The 26,509-nt window shown below is 48.3% G+C and overlaps 1 protein-coding gene across 1 annotated transcript in view; it reads left to right on the top strand.

The window, feature by feature from the left end:
* Positions 1-26,509, top strand: part of SCNN1B (sodium channel epithelial 1 subunit beta) — a 60,987-nt gene that overhangs the window by 19,707 nt on the left and 14,771 nt on the right. Inside the window, exons 2-4 of the mRNA XM_011290618.4 lie at positions 17,396-17,714; positions 20,393-20,654; positions 22,719-22,909. Of these exons, the coding sequence (XP_011288920.2) occupies positions 17,404-17,714; positions 20,393-20,654; positions 22,719-22,909 (764 nt within the window). The 5' untranslated portion in view covers positions 17,396-17,403. The remainder of the gene's footprint in view (positions 1-17,395; positions 17,715-20,392; positions 20,655-22,718; positions 22,910-26,509) is intronic.

Here is a 26,509-nt window from a genome sequence, read left to right as displayed (position 1 = left end):
ATTTTTGGAAAGCAGTTATGAATATTAGAATGTAAGCTGAAGTGTACATCCAACCTGACCTTCTCTAGAAAGCTTACATTCTGCCAAATAGTAGATCCTTCATCCCAACCAATCCAGAATCCCCGCTACCCGTCTCCCAGAGTTCTGTCTACATTCTAGAAGCCTACATTTAAAAAAAAAAAAAAGATCTTTCATAATTCCCACTGCCCTAACCACCACTTTTCCTGACAATCCATTTTTCCACATACACATGGTCCGGCTTACAATTTTTCACCTGTACAATGGTGCTACAGCGATACACATTCAGTAGAAACCACATTTGGAATTTTGAATTGGAATCTTTTCCCCAGTCTGGTGATACAATCCTCTCTCATGATGCTGCACAGTGGTTCTAACCACACAATCTCAAGAATAAACCACCGATACCATGCTATACCCATACGACCAGTCTGCTTTTCATGCTCAATACAATATTCAATTAGTTACATGAGCTATTCCCCACTTAATTATAAAACAGGCTCTGTGTCAGATGATTTTGCTAAATTGTGGGCTAATGTCAGTGTTCCAAGGAGCTTTAAGGCAGGCTAAGCAGAGCTGCAATGTTCAGTAGGTCAGGTGTATTAAATACCTGTTTGATTTAGAATATTTTCAACTTGCCACAAGTTTATCAGGACATAACCCCCATCGTTACGTTGAGAAAGCTCTGTAGTTAGCATATCGTTTTTGTCAAGTGACATCCTCTCATAAGCTTTTTCCTGTGTTGCTGTAAAAAATCATTTTCTCATTCATTATACAAGCCATATGTGTTCACTGTAAAAAAGTTACACAGACTAAAAACATTTTTTAACTTTTTTTTAATAACCCAAGATCCTTCCACCCAAACGTAACCATTATAAACATTCTGGTTAATCTCATCCAAACTTTTTTTTTTTCCCTATGCACATAGTTATTTATAAGTCCATAGTTTGTTTTATTTTTTTTTCAACGTTTATTTATTTTGGGATAGAGAGAGACAGAGCATGAACGGGGGAGGGGCAGAGAGAGAGGGAGACACAGAATCGGAAACAGGCTCCAGGCTCCGAGCCATCAGCCCAGAGCCCGACGCGGGGCTCGAACTCACGGACCGCGAGATCGTGACCTGGCTGAAGTCGGACGCTCAACCGACTGCGCCACCCAGGCGCCCCGTCCATACTTTGTTTTAAACAGAAATAATTAACCATCCTTCTTAACGGCTCTCCAGCCTTTCATTGGATGCCTAGATGGTAGTCTGTTCCATCCTTCCACTCCATTGTACATTTAGATTTTCTTGCTGTGCGCATCTGTGTTCATGCAGAGAAGCCAGGCCTTGGAGATTTTGTTGTCAGGAAGGGTAGTCCCCTTTCAAACCCACCTGTGGTTCTAGGTCACCAGATGAACAAGGAAATGACAACCCGGGAGCACTCAGGTCCTCCAAGGTTTAACATATTAGCCAAAGGCCAGATGACTGCCTGTGTCTCTTTTAAAAGGCCATTCAAGGGGCACCTGGGTGGCTCAGATGGTTGAGCATCTGACGTCAGCCCAGGTCATGATCTCACAGTTGGTGAGTTTAAGTATGTCTGTGCCGACAGCTCAGAGCCTGGAGCCTGCTTTGGATTCTGTGTCTCTCTGCCTCTCTGCCCCTCCCCCACTCGTTCTCTCTCTCCCTCTCTCTCTCTCTCTCTGTCAAAAATAAATACTAAAAACATAAATAAACATTTTTTAACTTTAAATTTAAATAAATAAATGCCCATTATAAAAGAAAGGGGTTTTTTTCTGGCAGCTCAAGGCACATCTAATGTCACAGAGCTTGCCGTCTTCCGTCTGGATGGCAGGTCATATGTCAAGCTTCTCCTGGGCTGGAGGCCGATATAATCCTGGGCCTGGTAGTGGAGAAACCAACAGAACGGGTTTTGTAACAACACCTACCGTTGAAAATGGTGAGGTATTTTATCTAATCTGGCGAGTTTATGAGGCAAGGGAGGATCCTTGCTGAATGTGTCTCCCTGTACGAGGGGACATGTGGAGATGGTTTTTAGATGGTGTGCAGACCGACGTCTTTGATCTCATCGGTAATTATTTATGTTGAGGTGTATTCGAAAACATATATAATTAGTGACAGTGAACCTGTGATTTTGTGGACACTCTGGCTTAGGACGAAGCTAAAGTAGGTATTTAAGTAAAAACAAGAGTGAGTCAACATAAAGAAAGATGGGTGCCCGGACGCAGTCCACATCATGAAGGCAGCGCTCAGTGTCGGCCCTTGTGTAGGTAGCTCCCACCCCACCCCCCCGGTTCAGAAAGCCAGCCAACCATCTTTAGGTCAAGTTCTTGTCCTGCCTTTGCTACCAGAGGCTTCCGTCTTCAGACGCAGCTTTTCAGAGCTTCTTCCCCCCTCCAGTGTAAGCTGGATCTAGAACCTGGAAGGTACTGGAAACAAACCTTGAGCACAGACACAACATCTGAGCTCCTAAAACCTGCAGCTGGTCCTGTCTGGTCACTTTTGAACATGGAAGTCCTGTCCTGCAACATCATGGTAAATGCCTCTGAATTGTGGGGCGATGGCTTTGCCATCTGAGCCCTAAGTCAAGCGTGTATTATTACTTTTTTTTTTAATGTTCACTTATTTTTGAAAGAGAAAGAGAGAACATGAAACCGGGGAGGGGAATAGAGAGAGAGAGACACACACACACAGAGTCCAAAGTAGGCTCTGAGCTGTCAGCACAGAGCCCAACATGGGGCTTAAACTCACAAGCTGTGAGATCATGACCTGAGCTGAAGTCAGAAACTTAACTGACTGAGCCACTCAGGTGCCCCAAGCATTTATTTTTGAAGTGAGATTTTTAACTGGATCTGTGTGTTTGAGATTTTCTTTAGACTTTGCATGTGAAGGGGTCCCAGGGGTCTCCTGACCATTATTGACGATTCTATTTATATATGTGGGAGTCTTTAAAAAAAAAAAAAGAATGGTTCTAGTCTTTTGACTCTAAGTTCCTGGCTGAAGCTGGTAAAGGTGACTCTTGGGAAGTGGGTGATGGATGGTCACCAGGAAGAAGGTCCCCAGTTCTGTGCCCACAGGATGTACTGAAGTTCAAGGACAGTACAGACTGAGGTTCCTGGTCCTTGTGGTCATTTTCCTCTGTGACCTTTAAAACTCTCACCAGCAAAAAAGTGAGTTCCCATATCACTTGCATATCACCGCCTAAACATGGAGTAGCATTTATCTTGTCAGCATCACATTGCATGCATATATTTAATGGCTGCCATTTTCTTTTTGTATCTGGAAAGCAATCATAGGCCCTGGAAAGAATAAAGGCTCCTAAGAGCTGGTGCTACTCACAAGTTGCTGTTAACCAGGTATTGTTCTAAGTACCCTCGGGGGTAGGTGTCATATTGTCCCCAGTATTCAGGGGAGGAAATAGAGGCACAGACACACCATGTAGCTTGCCCAAGGTTGCACAGCACAGCTGGATTCAAACCCAAAGCTTGGCCCCTGCACCCGTGTCCTGAGCCATCCCTGTACATTTCCTCCCAAGTGCCTCTTTCTTCGGATGCTGTAACTTGCTTGTTGTGTAGTGCCTGAGGAGCAAGGGTGTATGGTGTGCAAGCTCTTAGCAGTGGGGTCTCTGGTGCTCCAGGCTGCCATGCAGATGGCTGCAGGGGAGGGGAGGGCCTCAGTTATGGCTTCACGTCTGGAGACCAGACCAGGTTTTCCAAGGACCCTGGCGCATGCTCCCTGCAAGGTGTGGCCAGCGTTCTTCAGCAGCAGCGGCTCTGAGCCCTTATCTGGCACCATTACTCATCTTTCATATGAGGACCAGCCAGACTGGCACAGCAAGGCCACTTCTAGCTGGCAGGTGGACGGGATGGAGGCTGGCAGAGGGCTAGTGTGAAGATGGTGGCAGGCCCTTGCCCCGCACTCTTTGCCCCCCACGCCCCCCGACGCTGGCTTCTGTGAGCATCATTGCTCTGTTTTGAGCGCTCCCGGGCTGTGTTCAGTTCCTCCAACACTGGCCAACAATAGGCTTCTCTCCTTTCCCAACACCCCAGATCACAAAGTTCATGTCCTAATTGGTCTCTTCAGGAAAGGTGGTTTCATCTTGCTTGGGGACAAAGGGAGAGTGCTGGCCCCTGAGTCATCCCCAGGATGTTCCAGGGTTTTAAAGAAGGTATGAGGAGGAGAGTACACAGGGTGGAGTCCCCTGTCCCCCCAGCTTGATGCAGCCAGCCTCCCACAGGGAACCCACAACACTTCTTTCCCAAAGATTGCTTAGAATTAGCATGGGAGGAAGGGGTTCTGTATTCCAGGTCTGAGTGTGGCTTTTCCGCCTGCATCCTTAAGGCACCAGCCATGCAGAGGGGTGGGGTGAATCCATACCACCATGGGGTCTGGGGTGAGCAAGGGGCCAAAGTCAGCAGCACAGAGATGTTTCTGATCTCCAAGGCTCCCCGTCATCCTGCAGGGAGCCATGCTGGGGCCGGGGCACATGCTGAGGTGGTGAGGGCTCCATTCCAGGGGAGGCACCCCCAACCCCCTGTGGATCATGGTCTCGTCAGTGGCTATGTGTGTGGCTGCTGGTGCTGGACAGGCTGGGTTTAGGTACAGCTGTTTACGGAAGTTGTCTGGAAAACCAGTTGCCAGCCGTTGGGGACCTTGGGGACCAGAAGAGATCTGGGGACCACAGGATTTCCCTGCCAAAGAAGGACATAGTCCCACAAGAAGTAGTCTGGGCACCACTTCTCCACAAATGACAGTGGGTTTTTTCTCCACGAATGACAGTCCCAGGAACCCAGGGTGAATACCCACAGTCATTTTGAATAATTCTGCTCCTTAAAATAATAATGATAATGATAATAATAATAATAGTAGCTACGTTTTTCAAGACTTACTATGTGACAGCCACTGTGCAAAGTGCTCCCCATGCATTATCTCATTGAATACTGACAACAACCTAGTAGGTGCAGGTACTGTTATCCCCATTTTACAGATGAGAAAATTAAGAGTTGGAGGGCCAACCTATTATTGTCATGGATTGAGCCCCTCCCTTGAGGAAACAGCAGAACTGGGCCCTAACTGGGGTCTGACTCCCAAATCCTACACCATCTGCCCCCTGATGGGAACATAAGCCACTTCTGGGTCCTTAACATCCAGTGTTTGCTGGCCCGCCCCGGGCTGTGGGGTGTGCTTGTCTGTGCTGTGGACGGGAATGCATTGCCCTTTGAGGGTGCCCCCTGCCGTGGAGTGGGACTGGCCCCACCATCACCCCACCACAGAGTGAAACTATGGGACCCCCACCAACATGCCCCCACGCCACCCCAGACGCCACCCCCACAAGGTAGGGCAGTGACCCCAAAGGACATCTCCATGCAGGAGCATGGCCACCATAGAGGAAGAGGAGAGTTTCCACTCCATCACCCCACCACAAAGAACACAGAGGTGACCTCAGCATGACCTTGCCATCCGTATATTCTCAGCATTTGGGGGTGGAATGTACGTTAAATCTCTTCTAACCTGTGATTACCGGCCTTCCTCACGTCACAGTGGACAGAGAATGAGCATATTTGAATTATGCACTGAAGGGACAAGGTGGCTTTTGGCTTCCCTGGAGTGGGGGGTGTCCAGCTGCCCCAGAGTTCTAACCCCCCTTGGCTCACTGGAAACACACCTGTCGGGACTGCGCTAGGTCACCTGTTCCCCGTAGCCAGATCCCCGCCACACGCCTGACGGCCCCTGTGGTGGAGTAGTCTGCACCCCACCCACCCCCAGCTGCCTTTCCCTTGGCCTGTGAGGTTGTTTCCCCGTTTGGGGATATTACAGTGTTGTAACCACCATCCTTACAGTGCATACAGGCACACACACGTGGACCCACACATGCAAACACGCACGCCTGCATGCACAGAGTAGAGCCATAGGGTCCCAGCTGCCACATTATAAACATAATAATGACTGCCGGCTACTCTCTGAATGACTACCCCAACTCCCACCCCATCGGCATGTAAAGGTGTGCTTTCCCCAAAGCCTGCCTGATACTTGGTATTACAAAACCTTTTCATCTCTGTGTATCTAATGGCTGCTATACAGATTTTTTTTTTTACCTAACTGTAATCAGCATAAATTTGCAAATGCAATTGCTCTTTATAATTTTCCGGTTCTGTCCCCTGTGGGCATGTAGGCTATACACAGGCAGGGATTGATTTATTTCTTTACTGGTTGTTTATTGCTGCACGCTCGGTGCCTAGAACAGTGCTGAGCACACAGTAGGGGATGAATAAATGTCTACGGACCAAATAAATGAATAGATTAAACATCAACATGATCCAAAAGACAAAAGGTGCAGAAGGAATAGCTCTTTCTCAGAAGCCTCCTTCCCTGCCTGTGTCCCCAGCTACCCAGTTCTCCTTCTCGAAGGTAGTTCGTGCTCCCGCTTTCTTGGGTAGGCTCTCCAGGATAGGCTATGCCAGTAAATTTACACCAGTAAATATCTCAATGCTTTTATTTCCTTTCTTGTTTTTACACAAATGCATATAGACTTTGTATACTGTTCTGCCGTTTCTTTTCTCTCACTTAACGATGTACCTTGGGAGCACTCTCTGACTCTGATCAGCTCCTGTAAGACCATTGCCTCTCCCCTCCTGGAGGGCTGTGGAAGGGATACTTTCTTATCACCTCCATTAGTCAAGCTGAGCTTAGCTCTATGGGAGGACCCCTAGATGTCTACGGCCATAGCCTTGGGCAAATGAGGTGCATATGTACCACGGAGGAGGCAGCTGACCCCATTGCTACAATGCAAACTTCCCCCACACCCATTAGAGCGGGGGCAAGAGGTCAGGTGTCCCATCACGTGTGTTGGTAGAAGTGGCTGGAAGCCAGGTGACCTGGTTTCTATTTCCAGATTTGCCTCTGACTCACTCTGATGGTGGGTAAGTCTCTCTGGCTCAAGTTACCTCCTCTGTGAAATGGGCAAAATTATGCCTACCCCCAACATACTTAAAAGGAGGGCATAAAGATACATGATGAAATGCTTCAGCCAGGTAGAAAACAACAGAGAATTTTCCGTAGGGTGAAAAGCAAGATGATTTTAAGTTCCTCTTTTAAGAGGGACTCTTTTTCAAATAGTGAAATTATTTTAATAGGTATTAGGAAAATGTGACTTAACACATCAAAGTTATTTCACAGATATGGTGTTGCTGAGTACTCATAGTATTGCTTAGGACTAGGTGGAAGTTTTTTAACCAAAAAAAAAAAAAAAGTGAGTTCAAGTGATGTTATACATTAAGTGAATAATGATACAAGTGCTCCAACAATTTAGCAAAAATTGTCAGGGTGGTATGCAAATGCTTGATGTTTGGGAAACACTGAATTAATATGTCAGGGGAGGGGTACCTGGGTGGCTCAGTCGGTTGAGCATCTGACTTCAGCTCAGGTCATGATCTCATGGTTGGTGGGTTCAAGCCCCACGTTGAGCTCTATGCTGACAGCTCGGAGCCTGGAGCCTGCTTCGGTTTCTGTGTCTCCCTCTCTCTGTGCCTCCCTCGCTCACACTCTGTCTCTCAAAAATAAATAAATGTTAAAAATAATAATAATAAGTCAGGGGAAAATAAAACCAAACTCATTTTAAGGGCATCTTTTTATTTAATGCAAACATATAGGGCACAGCAAATCAGGTGCCAAGAAACTTACCATAAAGGGCTTGATATATTAATAGTTTAGGTTTTGCTGGCCCCATATGTAGCATATTTTTTTTTTTTCCACTGCTCTTTAAAAACATAAAAGCCAGGGCACCTGTGTTGCTCATTCGGTTAAGCACCTGACTCTTGGTTTCGGCTCAGGTCATGATCTCGCAATTTGTGAGTTTGAGCCCCGAGTTGGGCTCTGTGCTGACAGTGCAGAGCTTCCTTGGGATTCTCTCTCTCTCCCTCTGTCTCTGCCCCTCCCCCACTCACTCTTTTTGTCTCTCTCTCTCAAAAATAAACTTAATAAATAAATAAATAAATACATAAAAACATAAAAACCATTCTTAGCTTCAGGTTCCATACAAAAACAGGCCTTGGGCTAGATTTTGAGCTGAAATTTGGAGATTTTTGCAGTAAATTAAGGAGTTTATGGAACATAACAGCCAAGCCACTAGTGTCCCAAATAGGGGTAAAACAACCCAAATGGGACTCATGTGTTAATGACCCTGATTTATTAATAACATTAATATTCTTACTTTCCCCCTTTTCCAGTGTTGTAATGAGCCCATGGATTTTTTTGGATTTAATATGTTTCAATTAATTGCATTTAAAACAAATTTTTAACGTTTTTATTATTTATTTTTAAGAGAGAGAGAAACACAGAGTGCGAGCAGGGGAGGGGCAGAGAGAGGAGACGCAGAATTTGAAGCAGGCTCCAGGCTCTGAGCGGTCAGCACAGACCCCGACATGGGTCTTGAGCCCATAAACAGTGAGATCATGACCAGAGCCGAAGTTGGAGGCTTAACTGACTGAACCACCCAGGTGCCCCTCAATTAACTGAATTTTTTTAAAAATGCTCTAATTGTCCCATCTTTGCTGGTGAGGACCCCTTCAAGGAGCCCTTTCGACTGACCCCAGTAGTCTTTGATACCTTCCTTTGCTTTCAGGTATGATGAGATATCCCAGGCTCATCCTGTACATTTCTCACAACAAAACTGGCATCAGCCATTTTTCCAAGAAGCCCTGATTCCTTTTGGTTGGGAATGGTATTTAGAGACCAAAATCTGGGTGCCTGAAATGCACATAATCTTGGCATTTATAAATAGAAATGGTGCCCAGGGTGTGTTCTGGTTCCTGGAGAGATTCCAACCACTCCCCTAAAAAAAGTCTTCTTCACTATCTCCAGCTAGGTACGCTGAGCCCCATCCACGACTCTGATCCTGGCCAGGTGCTCGAGAACAATGAGTCAGTCATGTTCTGGGGCTGCCTGCCCTTAGCGGAGGCAGAAACATAAAAGATTTTTCAATGACCAGAGTCAAATCCATTTTCAGGTTAACCTTCAATTAACTATAAAAATCCAGCTACCCAGAACTCGTATTCCCTGATAACCTTGGGTAATTGAGGTTTTGCTGCTAAGTACAGGGGATTTTAATGAAAGCATCTGACCTACCATTTACAGGGGTCACAGAGTCAGATGTCCACAGAAGCCAAAGCAGGGAATTTTAAAAACTGAATAAGGTGGGCTGAGTGTAAGAAAATAGGGAATAGGGAGACTTGGGGGTGGGGGGCAGGGAGCACGTGATCCGTCTTAGGGGACTGCCACTGTTCAGTTCTGGCAGAATGTTGCCACATGGGGACAATTGTCAGATAGTTCTAATTTTTCAAAAGATAAAGAAAAATCTAGATTTTTAAGACGTGACCTCTCATAATTTTGAAACAGCAATGGATTTAAGTCTTTTGTTAAAACTTTAAATATGAGCAATGTACAGTATGTTACTTGCATTTTAAATATAGCGTTTGGTGAACTTTTATAAATGTATACATCCAACTAAGCACCATCTCACCCAAGATATAAAATAGTTCCATCACCTCCCAAAGGTGTCCTTCTGTGCTTTTCTAGCCAATGCAGTGTTTACCTCAGATATGCTGGGCATCACTGATGTGCTTTCTGCCCCTATAGATTCGTATGTCTTCTTTAGGGCTTCATATAAATGGAATCACATAGTATATTCTCCTCTACGTCTAGCTTTTTAAACTCAGCCTGTTTCTTTTCTTTTCTGTCCATCCCAGTTGTTGTATGTATCAGTGGTAGGTTCCTTTTTACTGCTGAATAGTATCCCATTGTATGGATGTGCCACAATTTATGTATCCACCTGCCAGTGGACATTTGGCTGGTTTCCAGTTTGGGGTTATTATAATGAATAAGCCTCCTGTGCATATACATGTACAAGCCTTCATGTGAACGTATGTTTCAGTTCCCTTGGGTAATTAAAAGAGGGATTGGTAGGTCATGTGATAGATAAGCACCCACTTAAGTTTCTGAGAAACCACCAAACTGTACCATTTTGCATCCCAACCAGTCAGGTAGGAGAGTTCTAACTGCTTCACATCCTCACTAACACTGGGTATTGTCTGTCCTTCTAGTGGGTGGGAAATGGTGTCTCACTGCGGTTTTGATTTGCGTTTCCCCAATGACTCATGATGTTAAGCATCTTTTCACGTGCTTATGGGGCATTCATATACCTTCTTGTGTGAAGTGTTTTTTCAAAACTTTTGCCCATTATTTTGTTAGGTTGCTTACCTTCTTGTTCAGTTGTAAGAATTCTTTATTCTGCATATGAATTCTTTGTCAGACATATTTTTTTAAGATTTTTTTAATGTTTATTTGAGAGAGAGAGAGAGAGCGAGCAGGGGAGGGTCAGAGAGAGAGGGAGACACAGAATCTGAAGCAGGCTCCAGGCTCTGAGCTTTCAGCACCTCAGGGGGGCTCGAACTCACAGACCGTGAGATCATGACCTGAGCTAAAGTCAGACATTTAACCGACTGAGCCACCAGGTGCCCCTGTAATCAGTCTTGATATCAGAGCATAGTATATGCCATTCAACTTTGTTTTTCCTCTTCAAAATTTTCTTTTTTCTATTTTAGTTCTTTTGCTTTTCCATATAAAGTTTAGAATCAGCTTGTCAATTTCTGCAAAAACTCTATGGGATTTTGATTAGGATTGAATTAACTCCAGGGATTAATTTAAGGTTAATTGACATTTTAACAGTTTGAGTCTTATGACCCATGAACGTCTTATACCTTTCCATTAAGTTTTCTTCAATTTGAGTAATATTTTTTAAAAAAAAATCACTAAGGATGCCAAGACAATTCAATGGGGGAATAATAGTCTTGGTGTTGGGACAAGTGGGTATCCACGTGTGAAAGGACAAATCTGAACCCCTACCTCACCCCACATACAAAAATTCAAATTGGATCAAAGACCTAAATATAAGAGATAGAATTATAAAACCCTTAGAATAAATCATAGGAATAAATCTTTATGACCTTGGATTATGCAGTGGATTCTTAGATATGACACCAAAGCGCACACAACCAAAGAAATATAGACAAATTGGACATCATCAAAATTAAAAACGTTTGTGCTTCAAAAATCACCATCAAGGAAGTGAACAGATAACCCCCAGAACAGAATATTTTTGCATATGCTATATCTGATAAAGGACTTATATAGAAAATATAAATAACTCTTACAACCTAATAATAAAAAGACAACCTAATTAAAATGTGATCATAAGACCTGAATAGATATTTTTCCAAAGACATATTGGCCATATAATGGATATAGTGGCCAAGAGCACATGAAAAGATGGTCAATATCATTAACTGTCAGGAAAATCCAAATAAAACCAGAATAAGACACCATTTCACACCCACTAGGATGGTTATAATAATTTTTTTATTGAATGATAACAAGTGTTGGAAGAGGATGTGGAGAAATTGGAACCCTCAGACACTGTTAGTGGAATTTCAAAATAGTGCAGCCACTTTGGAAAAGAGTCTGTCAGTTCTTCAAATGGTTAAACATAGAATTAACTCAGTGGGTATATTCCCTCCTGGTATATACCAAAGAGAAATGAAAACATACGTCCACAAAAAACTTGCATATGATTGTTTATGGCAACGTTACTCACAATAGCCGAAAGTAGAAACAATACAGATGTCCATCAACTGATGAATGGATAAATAAAATGAATAAATAATATTCTATATTATGGAATATTATTTGGCAATAAAAAGGAATAAAGTACTGATACGTATTGCTACAATGTGGATGAACTTTAAAAACATTATGCTAGGTGAAAAAGACCAGTCACAAAAGATCACATGAGGCATGGTTCCATTTATATGAAATGTCCCGGGACACCTGGGTGACTCAGTCTGTTAAGCGTCCGACTTCGGCTCAGGTCATGATCTCACCGTTCGTGGACTCGAGCCCTGTGTCCAGCTCTAAACTGACAGCTCGGAGCCTGGAGCCTGTTTCAGATTTTGTGTCTCCCTCTCTGCTCCTCCCCCACTTGCGTTCTGTTTCTCTGCCTGTCTCTCTCTCTTTCTCTCTCTCAAAAATAAATATTTTTAAAAAATTAAAATGTCCATAAGAGATGAATCTATAGAGACAGACCCTGGGAAGGGTGGAAGGAGAAATAGAGTGACCCTAATGTATACAGAGTTTCTTTGGGGAGAGATGAAAATCTTTTTTTTTTTTTTTAATTTTTAATGTTTATTTATTTTTGAGAGAGAGAAAACATGAGCGAGGGAGGGGCAGAGAGAGAGGAAGACACAGAATCTGAAGCAGGCTCCAGCCTCTAAGCTGTCAACGCAGATCCCAATGCAGGGCTTGAACTCACAAACTGCAAGATCATGACCTGAGCCGATGCTCAACCGACTGAGCTACCCAGGCGCCTTGGAGATGAAAATATTTTAAACGTTACTGTGATGGTTGAGCAACTCTGAATATACTAAAATCCACCGAATTCTACACTTTAAATGGATGAGTTATATAGTATGTGAATTATACTTCAATAAAGCTGTTATTTTTTTTTTTCAACGTTTATTTATTTTTTGGGACAGAGAGAGACAGAGCATGAACGGGGAAGGGGCAGAGAGAGAGGGAGACACAGAATCGGAAACAGGCTCCAGGCTCTGAGCCATCAGTCCAGAGCCCGATGTGGGGCTCGAACTCACGGACCGCGAGATCGTGACCTGGCTGAAGTCGGACGCTTAACTGACTGCGCCACCCAGGCGCCCCTAAAGCTGTTATTTTAAAATGAGAATTATAAAAATAAATCCTGTGCTAACAGCAAAAACAACTCTTGCAAACCCAGTACAGCTTTTAGGTCATGACAGGCAACCTGTCACTGAGAAGGTTCAGAAGAACTGACTGTATTAGGAGCATGTATGTGTCCTTTGTCAAATTAATAGGTAGAGACACGCACTGTGTTCCTAATTATCCTCCCACCAGGAAACTGAGTCAAATCTCAGGACAAATTTGTCTCTGGAACCAAGTGTGTGTTTCCTCTTACAGGAAAATGGACTTGGTTGTACAGGGCATTTATTGTCTCTGTATTTGCGGCCCGGAACGTTTACCACCAGTTTGGGGCCACGCTTAGATGCAATCTGGGATCCTCTGAACCCCGACAGTGTCCGCTGTTCTGAGTCCGTGTGCGGACCCAATCTCCACCTGGCTTGTTTGAGTTGGTTTAAGCTGTAAGCTCATTTAAACCTTTCTACACAAGCTGTGTATACATCCCAAACACCGACTATCTATCACCTTGGGGTGAAATCTGATGGGAACGACATAAAGTTGTTGGTAGCATTGATTGCTTCTGGCTTGGCTAATGGCCCAAGGGACCAAACTAGTTAGGAGATATGCCAGTTCTCAACAAACTTCTGTTACTTGCCTACCACTGTCACAAGTTTTCCTACACGTCCTACTATTGTTTACTGAATATTTTTCTTTAAACACATTTTCTGTTTGTTTTTTTAACTTGAGTGGATTTGTGAACTGAAAGCCAAAGCCGGTATCTCTTGCCATAAATTAGAGATCCCTCTTAAAAATAAACGCAGTGAAAACAGAATGATGTTAATTCTAACTAGATACTGTTGGCTGATAAGGTTCTGAGCCTGAGGCCTCATTGTTAATCTGGGAGATTAGCAGGGGTTAAATAGATGCTAAGGACCTGTTTGTACCAAGCCTACTTTCTCCTTGGCTGAATCAGATGATTAAATGAGAATGGCAAAGGGTAGACATCAGAGAGGCCCTTTGTCTTTTTCTTCCATGACAGTTTATTGGAGCCTCATGTGCTGTTCACCTATTAGTCCTTGGTGCTAAACTGTAAAGACAGACAAAGCCCCAGTTCTTTCCAAGTTTATAGTTGTGGATAATAATGTCTAAGAATGAAATAACTCATGAAGTAAGTACCTTGCAGTGCCTGGACCGTGGTAAACACATAGTACTTTAATGGTGCTCCTATAGTTGTTATTATTATAATCACTATTACTTTATTTTCCCAGGGCAGGGAATGGGCCCTCTAGGGAAAGATGGAGGTTGGGTTAATCTGTGAACGTCCATTTTACAGCCATGATGGCCTGGGCAGGCATATGGAACTTGATTTCCATCAGCGAGCAGAGGCATTGGAGGGGAAAGCCTTTAATGCTTTGTCCAGGAAGGGGGGGGGGTGGATATTACTGTGTCAGTAAGTTAGGTGAGCAGTAAACACGCTTGAGCAAGTTTAAGATCTCAGGTTAGATATGAAAGTCTGGCATTATCCATTTGGCTATTTGGTAGAGTTCCAGGCACTGTGCTGGGCTTGTCAGGAATACAGAGCTGCTACTCTCAACGGGCTTATGATCTCATAGGAACGAGAAGCCACAGGCAGAAACAAATATGACATGGGTTAGAATGAGGTGAACTTCTTCCTTTGTTAAGATTCTTATGACTGGGGGGTGCCTGGGTAGCCCAGTCGGTTAAGCACCTGATTGCAGTTAGTAGGTTCAAGCCCCACAACAGCTCTGTGCTGACAGCTCACAGCCTGGAGCCTGTTTCAAATTCTGTGTCTCCCTCTCTCTCAGCCCCTCTCCTGCTTGCCCTCTGTTTCTCTCTCTCAAAAATAAATAAACATTAAAAAAAATTTTTTTTAATTTAAAAAAGATTCTAATGATTGCAAATGACAGACACCCAATTTGGATCAGCATAAGTAAGAAAGTAAATTTATTGGTTGTTGGATCTGATGAGTCCAGGAGTAAATGGCTTCAGGAGTGGCTGGATCCAGGTGTTTCAAATGTCAGAAATCTCTCCATCTTGTGACTCTGCTTTCCTCTGTGTTGGCTTTATTCTCAGGCAGTCTCCCTATTTGTGGCCCAAATACCTCCAGCTTAGTAGTCTTGGCTAAAAAAGGAGTCTGCCTCAGTTATACCAGCATAAAGTAACAGAATTGAGTCTCAACAATCCAAACTGGGGTTAGGTAAGTACCCCTTCGGACTAGGGGTGGAGTCAACCTGGCAACTCACACCAACTGAGACTGAGGGAGGGGTAGTTTCCCCCCCGAGGACACTCAGAGCCAGAGGGAAGGAAAGGATGCTGGACAGCAGGCACTGAGCTGCCCACCACACTGCCCCTGGCCCGGAAAGGCAGCAGCTCCGAGAGGAGGCCGAGGGTCACCCCTGTCAGGGAGTCAGGACAGCTGCATGAAGGAGGTGGCCTTTGGCCAGCTGGGGCTCCAGGGAGAGAGCCGGGGTGCTCCAGCAGCAGGTGGAAACGGGTGTTTCCTGAGAAGCCCTCATGTGCCAGGCTCTGTGACCAGCGTCTTGGTTAATCGAGAAACAGAGTCTCAGAAAGAAAGATTAGATATTCCTCCACAACCCACAGCTCCCCACCCCACCCGATGCTCCTAGACCCGCCTCCATCCCACTCCAGTCCATGTCTTTCCAGATGGCAGCTTTGATGGCATCACACTCCACGCTCCCAAGGGCTCCAGTTCTCTTGGCCTGAAACCCAGATCCTAAATGTGGCCCGCAAGCTCCCACTCACCCCTCCAGGCTCCCTCCCCCTCAGAGCCTTTGCTCCCGCTGCCCCCTCCACCTGAATGCCCCCTCCTCTTCACCCACTTAACTCTTAGGTTCCTTAACTCAGCTTCTCCAGGGACTCTCAGAACTGGGGGTGGGGAGTGTGCTTTTGTTAGGATGACAACAGCCGGGCATTCATCCACACTCTGCATATTGTCATGCAGGCTTCACAAAAGACCCAGGAGGGAGAGGCTGGTATCATCCCCGCTTACAGATGAGGAAACTGAGGCACTGAGAAGGGGATTGGCTCAAAGTCACACACCTAGAAAAGTGGCGGAGCTGAGAATCAGAGTAGACATGTCAGCTCCAGAGTCCCCGTTCTTCGCCACCACCCTTCACTGCCTCTGGGACCTCACAGCACGGGGTCCCAACCCTTCCTACCATGTTTTATAACTACATATTTTTTAATTCTCAAGTTAGTTAACATACAGTGTGCTATAGATAGATCACGGGATAGATTCCCATGATTCGTCACTTACATACAACACCCAGTGCTCATCCCGATATGTGCCCTCCTTAAGGCCCATCACCCATTTAACCCACCTCCCGCCCCCATCAACCCTCAGTTCTCTGTATTTAGAGTCTCTTATGCTTTGCCTCCCTCTCTGTTTTTATCTTATTTTTCCTTCCTTTCCCCTATGTTCACCTGTGAAGTTTCTCAAATTCCACGAGTGAAGTCATATGATATTCGTCTTTCTTTGACTGACTTATTTCATTTAGCCTAATACCCTCCAGTTCCATCCACATTGTTGCAAATGGCAAGATTTCATTCTTTTTCATCACCAAGTAGTATTCCATGCTGTATATATGTGTGTGTGTGTGTGTGTCTACATATACATATATATGTATATGTATATATACATATACCACATCTTTTTAAAAAGAATCTTAACGTTTATTTTTGAGACAGTGCGAATGGGGGAGGGGCAGAGAGAGCAGGAGACAGAGAATCCAAAGCAGGCTCCAGGCTTTGAGCTGTCAGCACAGAGCTGGACATGGGGCTCGAACCCACAAATTGTGAGATCATGACCTGAGCCGAAATCAGACGTTTAACCGACTGAGCCACCCAGGCGCCCCATATACCACATCTTCTTAATCCATTCATCACTTGATAGACATTTTGGCTCTTTCCATAATGTGGCTATTGTTGATAGCACTGCTATAAACATTGGGGTGAATGTGCCCCTTCAAATCAGCAATTTTGTATCCTTTGGATAAATTCCTAGTAATGCAATTGCTGGTCGTAGGGTATATAACTACGCATTTTTGATGGATTATTTGATGAACATCCGTCTCGCCCGCTTGTGGCTTATAATAAAGGTAGCAGATATGTTGGGCACTTAGTCTGGCCAGACACTGGATGCATCACCTAGTTTCACTGTCTTAGCAACTCTGTACATTAGGTACAATTATGCCCATTTTATAGATGGGGGTACCTAAGGAGTCAAGAGTGTAAGTAACTTGTTCACCAGGCTAGAAATTCCCAGATGGCAGAAACCTTGTTTGTTTTGCTCATCAATGAGTCCAGAGAGACTAATTCAGTACCTGGCATACAGTAGGCTTTCAATAAATGCTTTTTAGTTAGTCGCATGGGTGGATGATAGCAGGAAGGGAAGGAGGAAGAGAGAGGAGAGGGAGGGGTGGGAGAAAGGGAAGGCAGCAGAGAGGAGGGTGGGGAGGGAGGGCTGGGGTGTGCAGCCCTGTCCTCTGCCTGTCTCCAATGCCCACACTCCGGCCACGACTGGGACAGCCCAGGACGCAGGACCGGTGTTGCACCTGGCTTTCTGCTGTGTCTCTGCAGGTGCCACAATGCACATAAAGAAGTACCTGCTGAAGTGCCTGCACCGGCTGCAGAAGGGCCCCGGCTACACGTACAAGGAGCTGCTGGTGTGGTACTGTAACAACACTAACACCCACGGCCCCAAGCGCATCATCTGCGAGGGGCCCAAGAAGAAGGCCATGTGGTTCCTGATCACGCTGCTCTTCACCTCCCTCGTCTGCTGGGAGTGGGGCGTCTTCATCAAGACCTACCTGAGCTGGGAGGTCAGCGTCTCCCTCTCCATCGGCTTCAAGACCATGGACTTCCCCGCCGTCACCATCTGCAACGCCAGCCCCTTCCAGTAGGTGGTCCCTGGAGCTCAGCGCTGGCTCTCCCTCCCTTCTTCCTCCCCGCCTCTCCCTCCCTCTCCCCCCTCCCTTCCTCTTTCCCCCTCCCTCCCACCCTCTCTCTCTCCTTCCTTCCCTGTTTCTTGCCCTTCCCCCACTCCCCACTCTCTTTTCTCCTTTCTTTCTTTCCCTCTTTGCTTCATCCCTTTGCAGCAAGTACATTTCAAAATTCATGAACCTCCTAGGCTTTTTTTTTTTTAATGTTTACTTATTTTTGAGAGAGAGAGACAGGGGTAGAGAGAGAAGGAGACACAGAATCCGAAGCAGGCTCCAGGCTCCAGGCTCCAAACTGTCAGCACAGAGACCGACTTGGGGCTCAAACCCATGAACCGTGAGATCATGACCTGAGCCGAAGTGGGATGCTTAACCGACTGAGCCACCCGGGTGCCTCCATGAACTTCCCAGGCTTAAAGAGAACCTGGCTGGGTCAGTCGGTGGAGCATGCAACTCTTGATCTTGAGGTTGTGAGTTTGAGTCCCACATTGGGTGTAGAGATTACTGAATAATAAAATCTTTAAAGAGAACCTAAGAAGTACTTGGTGGCTGCTGCCTTCAAGGCCCGCCAGTGCCCGGTATTGATTCAGTACACGGTTACTGAGCGCCTGCCGCGTGCCCTGGGCTGTTCCAGGCACTAGGAACACATCGGTGAATAAAACAAAGTCCTTGCCCTCCTCACAGCCTACCAGAGGAAACAGACATTCATCTTTTTCTCCCTAAATACTGAATTAATTATCATTGTGATGATAAAAAAATATATATGGCAACAGTACATCAAGTGCTTATGAATTGCCAGGCAGTATGTGGAGTGATGTTTTGGTTAACTTGTGTAATTCTCGCCCACACAACCACCCTAAGGGTGGGTACTGCCATACTCGCTTGATTTATAGGTCAGGAAATGGAGATTCAGAGAGGTAAGGGAACTTGCCCAGAGACACACAGCAAACAACGGTGGGATTTGGACCCAGGTCTTGTGTGACCCCAGAGGTGCCACTGTTTATCCACTTGATGGCAAGGCCTATGGAAGGGACACCCAGAGGGACCTGACCTAGTCAGGGTCAAGGAGGGGCAGGGGCCAGTCAGAGAAGAATGCCCCCCTCCCCCCCAGGAATGAGTAGAAGGTAGCTGTGGGGCGGGGGGAAGAGTACTCCCAAGTGGAGGGCACAGGTAGAGGGCCTGGGGTGAGACAGAGCCTGGAATTGACGGAAGGACCGGCACGGCTGAGCCACAGAGAACATTCTTGTCCAAAAGAAGGTACTGAAAGGAAATTCCTGCTTCCCTTCTTTCGAGTAGTAGGGCTCCTGCCTGCCGGGTGGATCCCTGGGGCTACTCAGGAGAACCTGAAATAATCCTTGTAACACCACCACCCCGTCCAGGCACTATTCCGGGTGCTTTGTAAGTGTCACTTCATTGAATCCTCCCGACAGCCCTCCAGGGTAAATATTTTAATCCTCCCCCCACCCCATTTTGTAGAAGAGAAGACAGAGTCTCAGAGATGTTAGGTTGTCCAAGGTCACACTGATATTAAGTGGCACATCGGGATTCGAACCCAGACCTCATTCAGTAACCCACCACGCTCGACTGCAGCTGTGGACACGTAGGCTATAAGAGCAGCCCCCCTCCCCACAGCCCACCACCCTCCCAGCTCCCCCTCTTCCTGTGTACACACAGGTGGCTGGTGTGATGGTCAGGGGACAAGAGGTGTCACGTCTGAAGGCCATGTCAGCTCTGGCTACCATACTCCTTTGTACCGGGACGTGGGCCTGTGGCCAGGGTTTAACACTCACCCCTGCGGGATGTCCTCGAGCCAGAGCTCACACACACTGCCCTGGTGACCACACTGTGGGGCAGGGGCTTGGATAAATCGGGTCCAGAGTGGCCGGTGGGGACACTCCGTGGCATGGACCATTTCCAATATGGGAGCCTCTGGGGGCTGAGAGAAGGTACTGGAGCCCAGCCCCCGAGTCCCATCCACCTTCTCCTTCTGGACATTGACTCCTGTTCCCACAGTCTCCAATGGAGAATTAGGACCTCAGGATCACAGACCTGCCCTTCCTCTCTGCATTTTTGGTCCCATCCTGGGAGGGAGATATCAGAACCCCTGTGCCCAAACAGCATGCCCACTGCACCAAATCCGGGATCCAGTCCCAGCTCTGCGCCCCCCCCACCAGTGGGATGGGCTCGGGAAATCACAGCGACTCCCAGGGCTTCCTGATCCTTACATGGGGACTATCACAGAATTGTGGGGAAGATTATACATAAAGTAAGACATCAGAAGCACCCGGCACATGGGAAGCAATCGCTAACCATGAGCAGTTATGAGTCTTCCTCATTAGAACGTGAACTTCATAAGGAAAGAAACCCCAGCTGTTGTGTTTGCTATTGTATCCTCTGTGCTTTGCAGTGTCTGGTACACGGTAGGTGCTCATGAACTGCTTGGTGAATGTATAAGTGAGCAGGTAGATGGAAGGAGGCGTGGACGCCCGGGTGGGTGGATAGAGAGGCAGGGGCTTGGGCAGAGCTCTGTCCTCACACGTGGTGACAGCCACGCTGGCGTAAGGGTGGGTCCCAGACCGCCGTGGCTCTCTGCCTCACCGCTGCCCTTGCCCCCCTGACCGGCCCCCTCCCCACCCAGGTATTCCAAAGTCAAGCATCTGCTGAAGGATCTGGACGAACTAATGGAAGTGGTCCTGGAGAGGATCCTGGCACCCGAGCAGAGCTATGGCAACGCTTCTAAGGCTCTGAACTCCACCATCTGGAACTACACACCGCTGGTCCTTATCGACGAGCAGAACCCCCATCACCCAGTGGTCCTTGACCTCTTTGGAGACAACCACAATGGCTCGGCACCAGGAAGGACCTGCACTGCGCAGGCGTGCAAAGTGGCCATGAGACTAGTAAGTGGGCCCCAGGCACACATCAAGCAATGGACCCTACACAGTGAGGCTGATGGGAGTGTGTTTCCTTTAATAGCCCGGGTCTTGCTGGGGGAAAGGCAAGCTGGAAGTCAGTGCCTATTTTGTATATTCGCCAATGCTTTTTTTCAAAACAGAAATAAATTGCTGGTATGTTAGTCAAGACACTGTTGGATGCCAGTGACCCAGCTCAAACTAACTTAAGCAAAACATGGAATTCACTGGCTCATATACTAAGAAGTCCAGGGGGAGACTGGATTCAGGTATGGCTGGATCCAGGCATTTAAATGCTGTCATCAGAACTCTGCCTCTCCCCATTTTTGTGCAGCTTTTCTCCCAGTTGATTTCACTCTCTGGCAGCCTTTCTCCATGCAGAGGGGCTTGGCAAAGCCAGACATATACCCCATTAGCTCAGCACTTTCCCCAGAAACAGAACTCCTCTTTCCCAGTAGCCCCAGAAAAGTCCTGGGACCCACTCATCAGGTCACGTACTCTCCCTTAAACCAATCACTGTGGGCTGGAGAATGGGCTGTCATGATTGGTCAATCCTGGGTCATGTGCCCTGGAACTGGGGTGATGTCTGTCTCTATCACATGGACTGAGTGAGCGGGAAAGGGTGGTTTCCTGAAGGAGAAATAAGGTCTTACTATCAAAAGATAAGGGCATAAATATTGAGCAGGTGAAAACCCCAGAGCTGTGCAGTATAGTCAGCTGCCCAAGTGTGCCTGTCCTGCGCTGGGACGCTGGGATGCCCTCAGGTGTGCCCACCTCAAGGGTCCCTGTCTGTGCCTCTAACTCTAGGGAGCTCCCTACCTGTACAAATCCCTGGTCCCCACTCCTGAACAATCTGATCAGGCAGCTCCGGGTCCAGGCCTAGGAATCTGTATTGTTGACAGGCTCCCTGGTGATGCTGATGGTTGGCGCCCCAGGCTGTGGCCAAACACTCCCCAGAAGGAGGCCCCCGACCCCCACCGGATCAGGGCTCCGCGCACGTCTCTGCAGCGCCCGCTCTGACCCGGTGCCCTGCCATTGTTTGGCGCAGTCACCGGGCTTCCTGTGTGCGTTTCCTCGTCTGTGAGGCAGGCTTGCTCCTGCTGGCTGCACCAGCTCTCGGGGCCAGGCTCTGTGTGCGCATGTAGTGGGGATCCTGTGCGCACGCGCGGTGCTGCGGTCTGCGTGTGCACGTGTAATGGGGATACATCTACTTCATGATGACGGGTAGGCTTGCTGTACAAATCAAATAGGGTGATAGATCCTGGGACAGAGTGACTGTCTCCCAGAGAGACCAGGAGACCTCCAGGAATAGGCCTGAGGACAGTGGCCCTGGGGAGGGCCATCTCAGAATGCGGAGAAGCTCCTCCCGGCCTCCCGGCTTCCAGAAGGAAGGCCCACTATGAGGGTTGGTGGAGGCAGAGTGGCTGAGGCCAGAGTGCTAGGGCCAAGTCCGTGACCTGGACCTCGTGGTGGGGCCCCTGCACCCTTCCCAGGGCTCGGGCTGAGAAGGCCCAGGTCCTTCCTCACCTGCTATGAGGGGGAGGGAGCCTTGAGTCCTCTGTGGTCCATGTGGGTTCCAGGGAGCTGCCCCAGGAAGTCTGGGATGAGGCCAGAAAAGGAGTCAGGGAAGTGGAGGGTCCAAGCGTGTCTCTCTATGTTCCTCATGAGCATGAAACCAGGGAGACAGTTTGGATGTGTGTGTGTGTGTGTGTGTGTGTGTGTGTGTGTGTGTGGTCGGGACCATTACATCACGTGGCTGCGGAGGTCAGGAAGCGGATGTCCGTCTGTGTGTCCATGTGCACGTGTGTATTCGGTCATGTACGAGGCCACACATAGGGGCGGCCGGCGACTGCGTGGGAGTCCATGACCGCTCAACTGTGTGTGCGGGGACAGCCCCTGAACATCGTGAGCACCATGGAAACACATTCCCCACCGGCCCAACGCCCAGGTGCAGCCAGGGGAGGGGCAGCTGGCAAAACCCTTGCCCTTGGGGCAGTGGCTGGGGCCTGCTGCAGTCCCCGCACCCACAAGAACCCCTCTCGGCCTCTGCAGTGCAGCCTCAACGGGACCGTGTGCACTTTCCGGAACTTCACCAGCGCCACCCGGGCTGTGACAGAGTGGTACCTCCTGCAGGCCACCAACATCTTCTCGCAGGTGCCAAACCAGGAGTTGGTGGAGATGGGCTACCCTGCCGAGCGGCTGATCCTGGCATGCCTGTTTGGGCCGGAGCCGTGCAGCTACAGGTGAGAGGCACCCCAAGCCTTCCCCGGGCCTGCTCGAGGTCACGGCCCGGCCACCGACCAGCCACCTGCACCAGTTTTCTGTGCCTCAGTGTCTCTGGTCGTATTTTCCGGAGACAGAGCCTGAGTTAGGGATATGTCGAAGGCCCCTGACGTGCTGACGGAATGGTGTTAGGACGCGTCTGTAAGGAAAGCGGGATGAACTGAGTGAGGCTGCTGTCTCAGGTGACGCGTAGGCCTGGTCCCCGGGCATCTGGAGCATGGACCACACCACAGGGTGCTCCTCCCTCACTTGAGGGGCCAGACTTTTGTCCCTGGCGCATCCGCCCCTCACGGGCCACGGGCCCCCCAGGAGGATGCGGGGGTCCCCAAACTTCCCTGGAGAGGGGGCAGCTGTGAGCTGGGTGTTGTTAGCGTCCAACATCCAGCGGCGAGGGTTCTGGACCGTCACCGGGCATCTGCTGCCCTCAGTTTTGTCATCCCGGACCGCCCACCTCCCAGGCTGCCCAGGAGGGTAGCAGAGTTGGCTCAGGTCTGTGCTTAGAACGGGGTCCTGGGAGTGTTCGCTGTCCCAGGCTCTTCCCTGACAGCCCCCAAGGTTGAGAGGATGGCAGAGTGAGAATAACGTTCACCCCAAAAGCCTGCGGCTCTTCCAGTGGTCCTCAGATCCCTGCTTCCTCTGCCGCCCCTGCGTCCCACTAGTGCTGGGTCTTTTTTTTTTTTTTTTTAACCTTTATTTTTGAGAGAGAGAGACAGAGTGTGAGTGGGAGAGGGACAGAAAGAGAAGGAGACACAGAATCGGAAGCAGGCTCCAGGCTCTGAGCTGTCAGCACAGAGCCCGACACGGGGCTCGGACTCACGAACCGTGAGATCATGAACAGAGACAAAGTCAGACGCCTAACTGACTGAGCCACCCAGGCGCCCCTGCTGGGTCTTGTTTGTCTGGGGCTTCGTGGTCTCATACCTCAGGCTCGGGAGAAGTCCACGGAGTCCTGCCGCTTCTCACGAGTGACAGGCTTCCGGCGTCACCCCTGGGCTCAGGCACAGCCCCCTCAAGCCGTGAGCCTTCAGGAAGCTCTATTGAGAATGTGCTGAACGCTGTGGGACCCTCTGTCCCCTAGACGCACAGGGGCAGGCATTTTGCAGGCAAACATCAAGGAATCCGGGGCCCCCCGAGCTGGCGAGCTGCACACCTGGCCACAGGTGTGAACTGGAAAAGCGTGGCCCGCAGGTGGAAAAGTACAGGACGTGTCCTGCCCTCGGCGGCCACTCGGCTAGCAGGTCGCAGGCTAGATTTTGACCCCTCGCTCTCAGCCAGCAGCCTTTGCTCAGGGCACCCCTGGCTAGCCGCTCCTGGCAGCTCCCCCATAAGGCTGCAAGTGCCCGGGTCACCAGTGTCACATCCACGCATTCACCTTCACCCTCTCAGCTGGAGAGGGATGGAAAACCGTGACGTCAAGTACGTGACCCCTCGGCTCAGTGAGAATAGCCCTGGCTGGTGTGTGAGGTGGGCAAGCAGGGTCCGTGAGGGTCTGTTGGGATCTACTACAGGTTCCTGATGCCCGACGTGTGCTCTTCTGCCGTTGAGCGGGATCCCAGTGTCAGGAGATACGCATTCGCGTGGCTTTGGGGCAGGCAAAACACCCAGCGTTGGCCACACAACTTCTGTGGTGTGGCTGTGGCTGGGGAGTGACTCTAGTGAAGGGGTCAAGGCTGGGCGGTGTGGTTAGACCACTGGGTGCAAATCCTTGCTGTCTGACAAGCTGTGTGACTTTAAACAAGTTGAAGCTTGATGGGCCTCTGTTTTCCTCCTCTGTAAAATGGGGTAATGACATGCCCACTCTGCAGGGTTATTTTGGGTAGTAAATGAGTTAATATGCTGACGGCAGTGTTGGCCTCAATAAATAATAGTTGTTACTGTCATTAAACCCACATTTGACAGGGAACTCATTATCCAATAATAATGCTAACATTTATTGAGCCCTTCTGATGTGTCAGGTGCTATTCTTAGCATATCACATGTATAAAATTCATTTAACCACGGCCACAGGCCCGTGAGAAAGGTACTGTTGTGTCAGCCCATTTTCTATGATGCAACCGAGGCCCAGAGAGGTTAAGCGACGCCTCTGAGGCCACACAGCCGCTGAGAGGCAGAGATGGCAGTCTGGGTCACCTCGCCTGTCAGAAAACCAGATAGTCTTCCCTCCCTGCCCCCTTCTCCCAAGCCTGTTATTTGTCACCTGCCTTCCTGAGTCAGCCTCAGACGTGGTGCCAGAGGACACGTGCCTCTCTCTGCCCTCCCAACGCTGCGCTCCAAACACCGTGGCCTCTGCTTCCTCGCTCCTTCTGACCCTGTCCTTTCTCTCTCGAATGTGGCAAATGCTCAAGAAGCAGCAGCTGCAATTGGGAAAATATGAGCCACATCTGGACCCTGATGCCAAAGTGCCTCGATTTGAATGCTAGCTCTGGGTGCTGTTGGGCACGCTACTTTGCCTCTCTGGGCCTCAGTTTTCTCATCTGGAAAATGGGGAGAGTGAAATAGCCTTATAGGGGATTAAATGATGTAAAGTGCTTAGAACAGTACCTCCCACATAGTAAATAATATATGAGCATTTTTTTAAAGTCAACTTTTTAGTGTGGAATAATCTTAGGTTTACAGAAATGTTGCAAGGAGAGTATATACGGTTGGTTCCCTTGTACCCCTCCCCGCCCCCCCCCGCCGTTGTTGACATCTTCTGTCACCATGGTGATTTGTCAAAACTAAGAAACTAATATTGGCATATTGCTATTAACTAAATTTGACACGTTCTTGAGGATTCAGCAGTGTTTCCTGGTGACCTTTCCCTGTTCCGGGATTCCATCCGGGAGACCCCATTTCGTGCAGAAACCCTGTCACGGTTTTTCGGGCTTCTTTGTTTGGGTTGACCATGACAGTTTCAGAGTACTTGGCAGGTGTTTTAGGGCAAGTCCTTGACTTGGGTGTATACAGATCAGACGGGTTTGGGGGGAAGAAGAGCACAAGGCGAGCGACCCCCTCGTCACTTCGTATCCTGGGCGGGGTGGGGAACACGTCAGCCACACGACACCACCCGTGATGTTGACCTTCCTCACTTGGTTAAGCTATGGGTGCCACGTTCCCCCGTCGTCAGGTGACCACTTCCCTTCCCAGGCCCTGTGTGGAAGCAAGTCGCTAAATTGAGGTCACCTTCTGGGGGCAGGGGGGTGGCAGGCAGCTCCTGGTCCCCTGGAGAGGAGAATGTAGACTCTTTGGAAGTCTTCTGTGGGGAAGATTTCTCTCTTCCCCATGTGTTTGTTTATTCAGTCATTTCTACTGGTATGGGCTTGTGTGTATTGGGGTTGTAACCCAATACCACATTATTTATTTTCTTACTCAAATTCTTCCAGCTTTGGCCAGTAGCAGCTCCTTGTGTTGGCTCCTGTGTCTTTTTGACATGTCCCCATCACTCTTTTTTTTTTTTTTAGTACTTCCTTACTTTCTAGCACCTCAAGATGCCCCATGCCCTAGAATCAGCCATTTCTCTGGGGAGCCCTGGTTCCTTTTATTGGGCAATGGCATCTAGAAGCCAGGACCTAGGCATATAT

Source organism: Felis catus, chromosome E3, assembly GCF_018350175.1.
Source record: "Felis catus isolate Fca126 chromosome E3, F.catus_Fca126_mat1.0, whole genome shotgun sequence".
Classification (NCBI taxonomy): domain Eukaryota; kingdom Metazoa; phylum Chordata; class Mammalia; order Carnivora; family Felidae; genus Felis; species Felis catus.
This window is presented reverse-complemented; position numbering and strand designations above follow the sequence as displayed.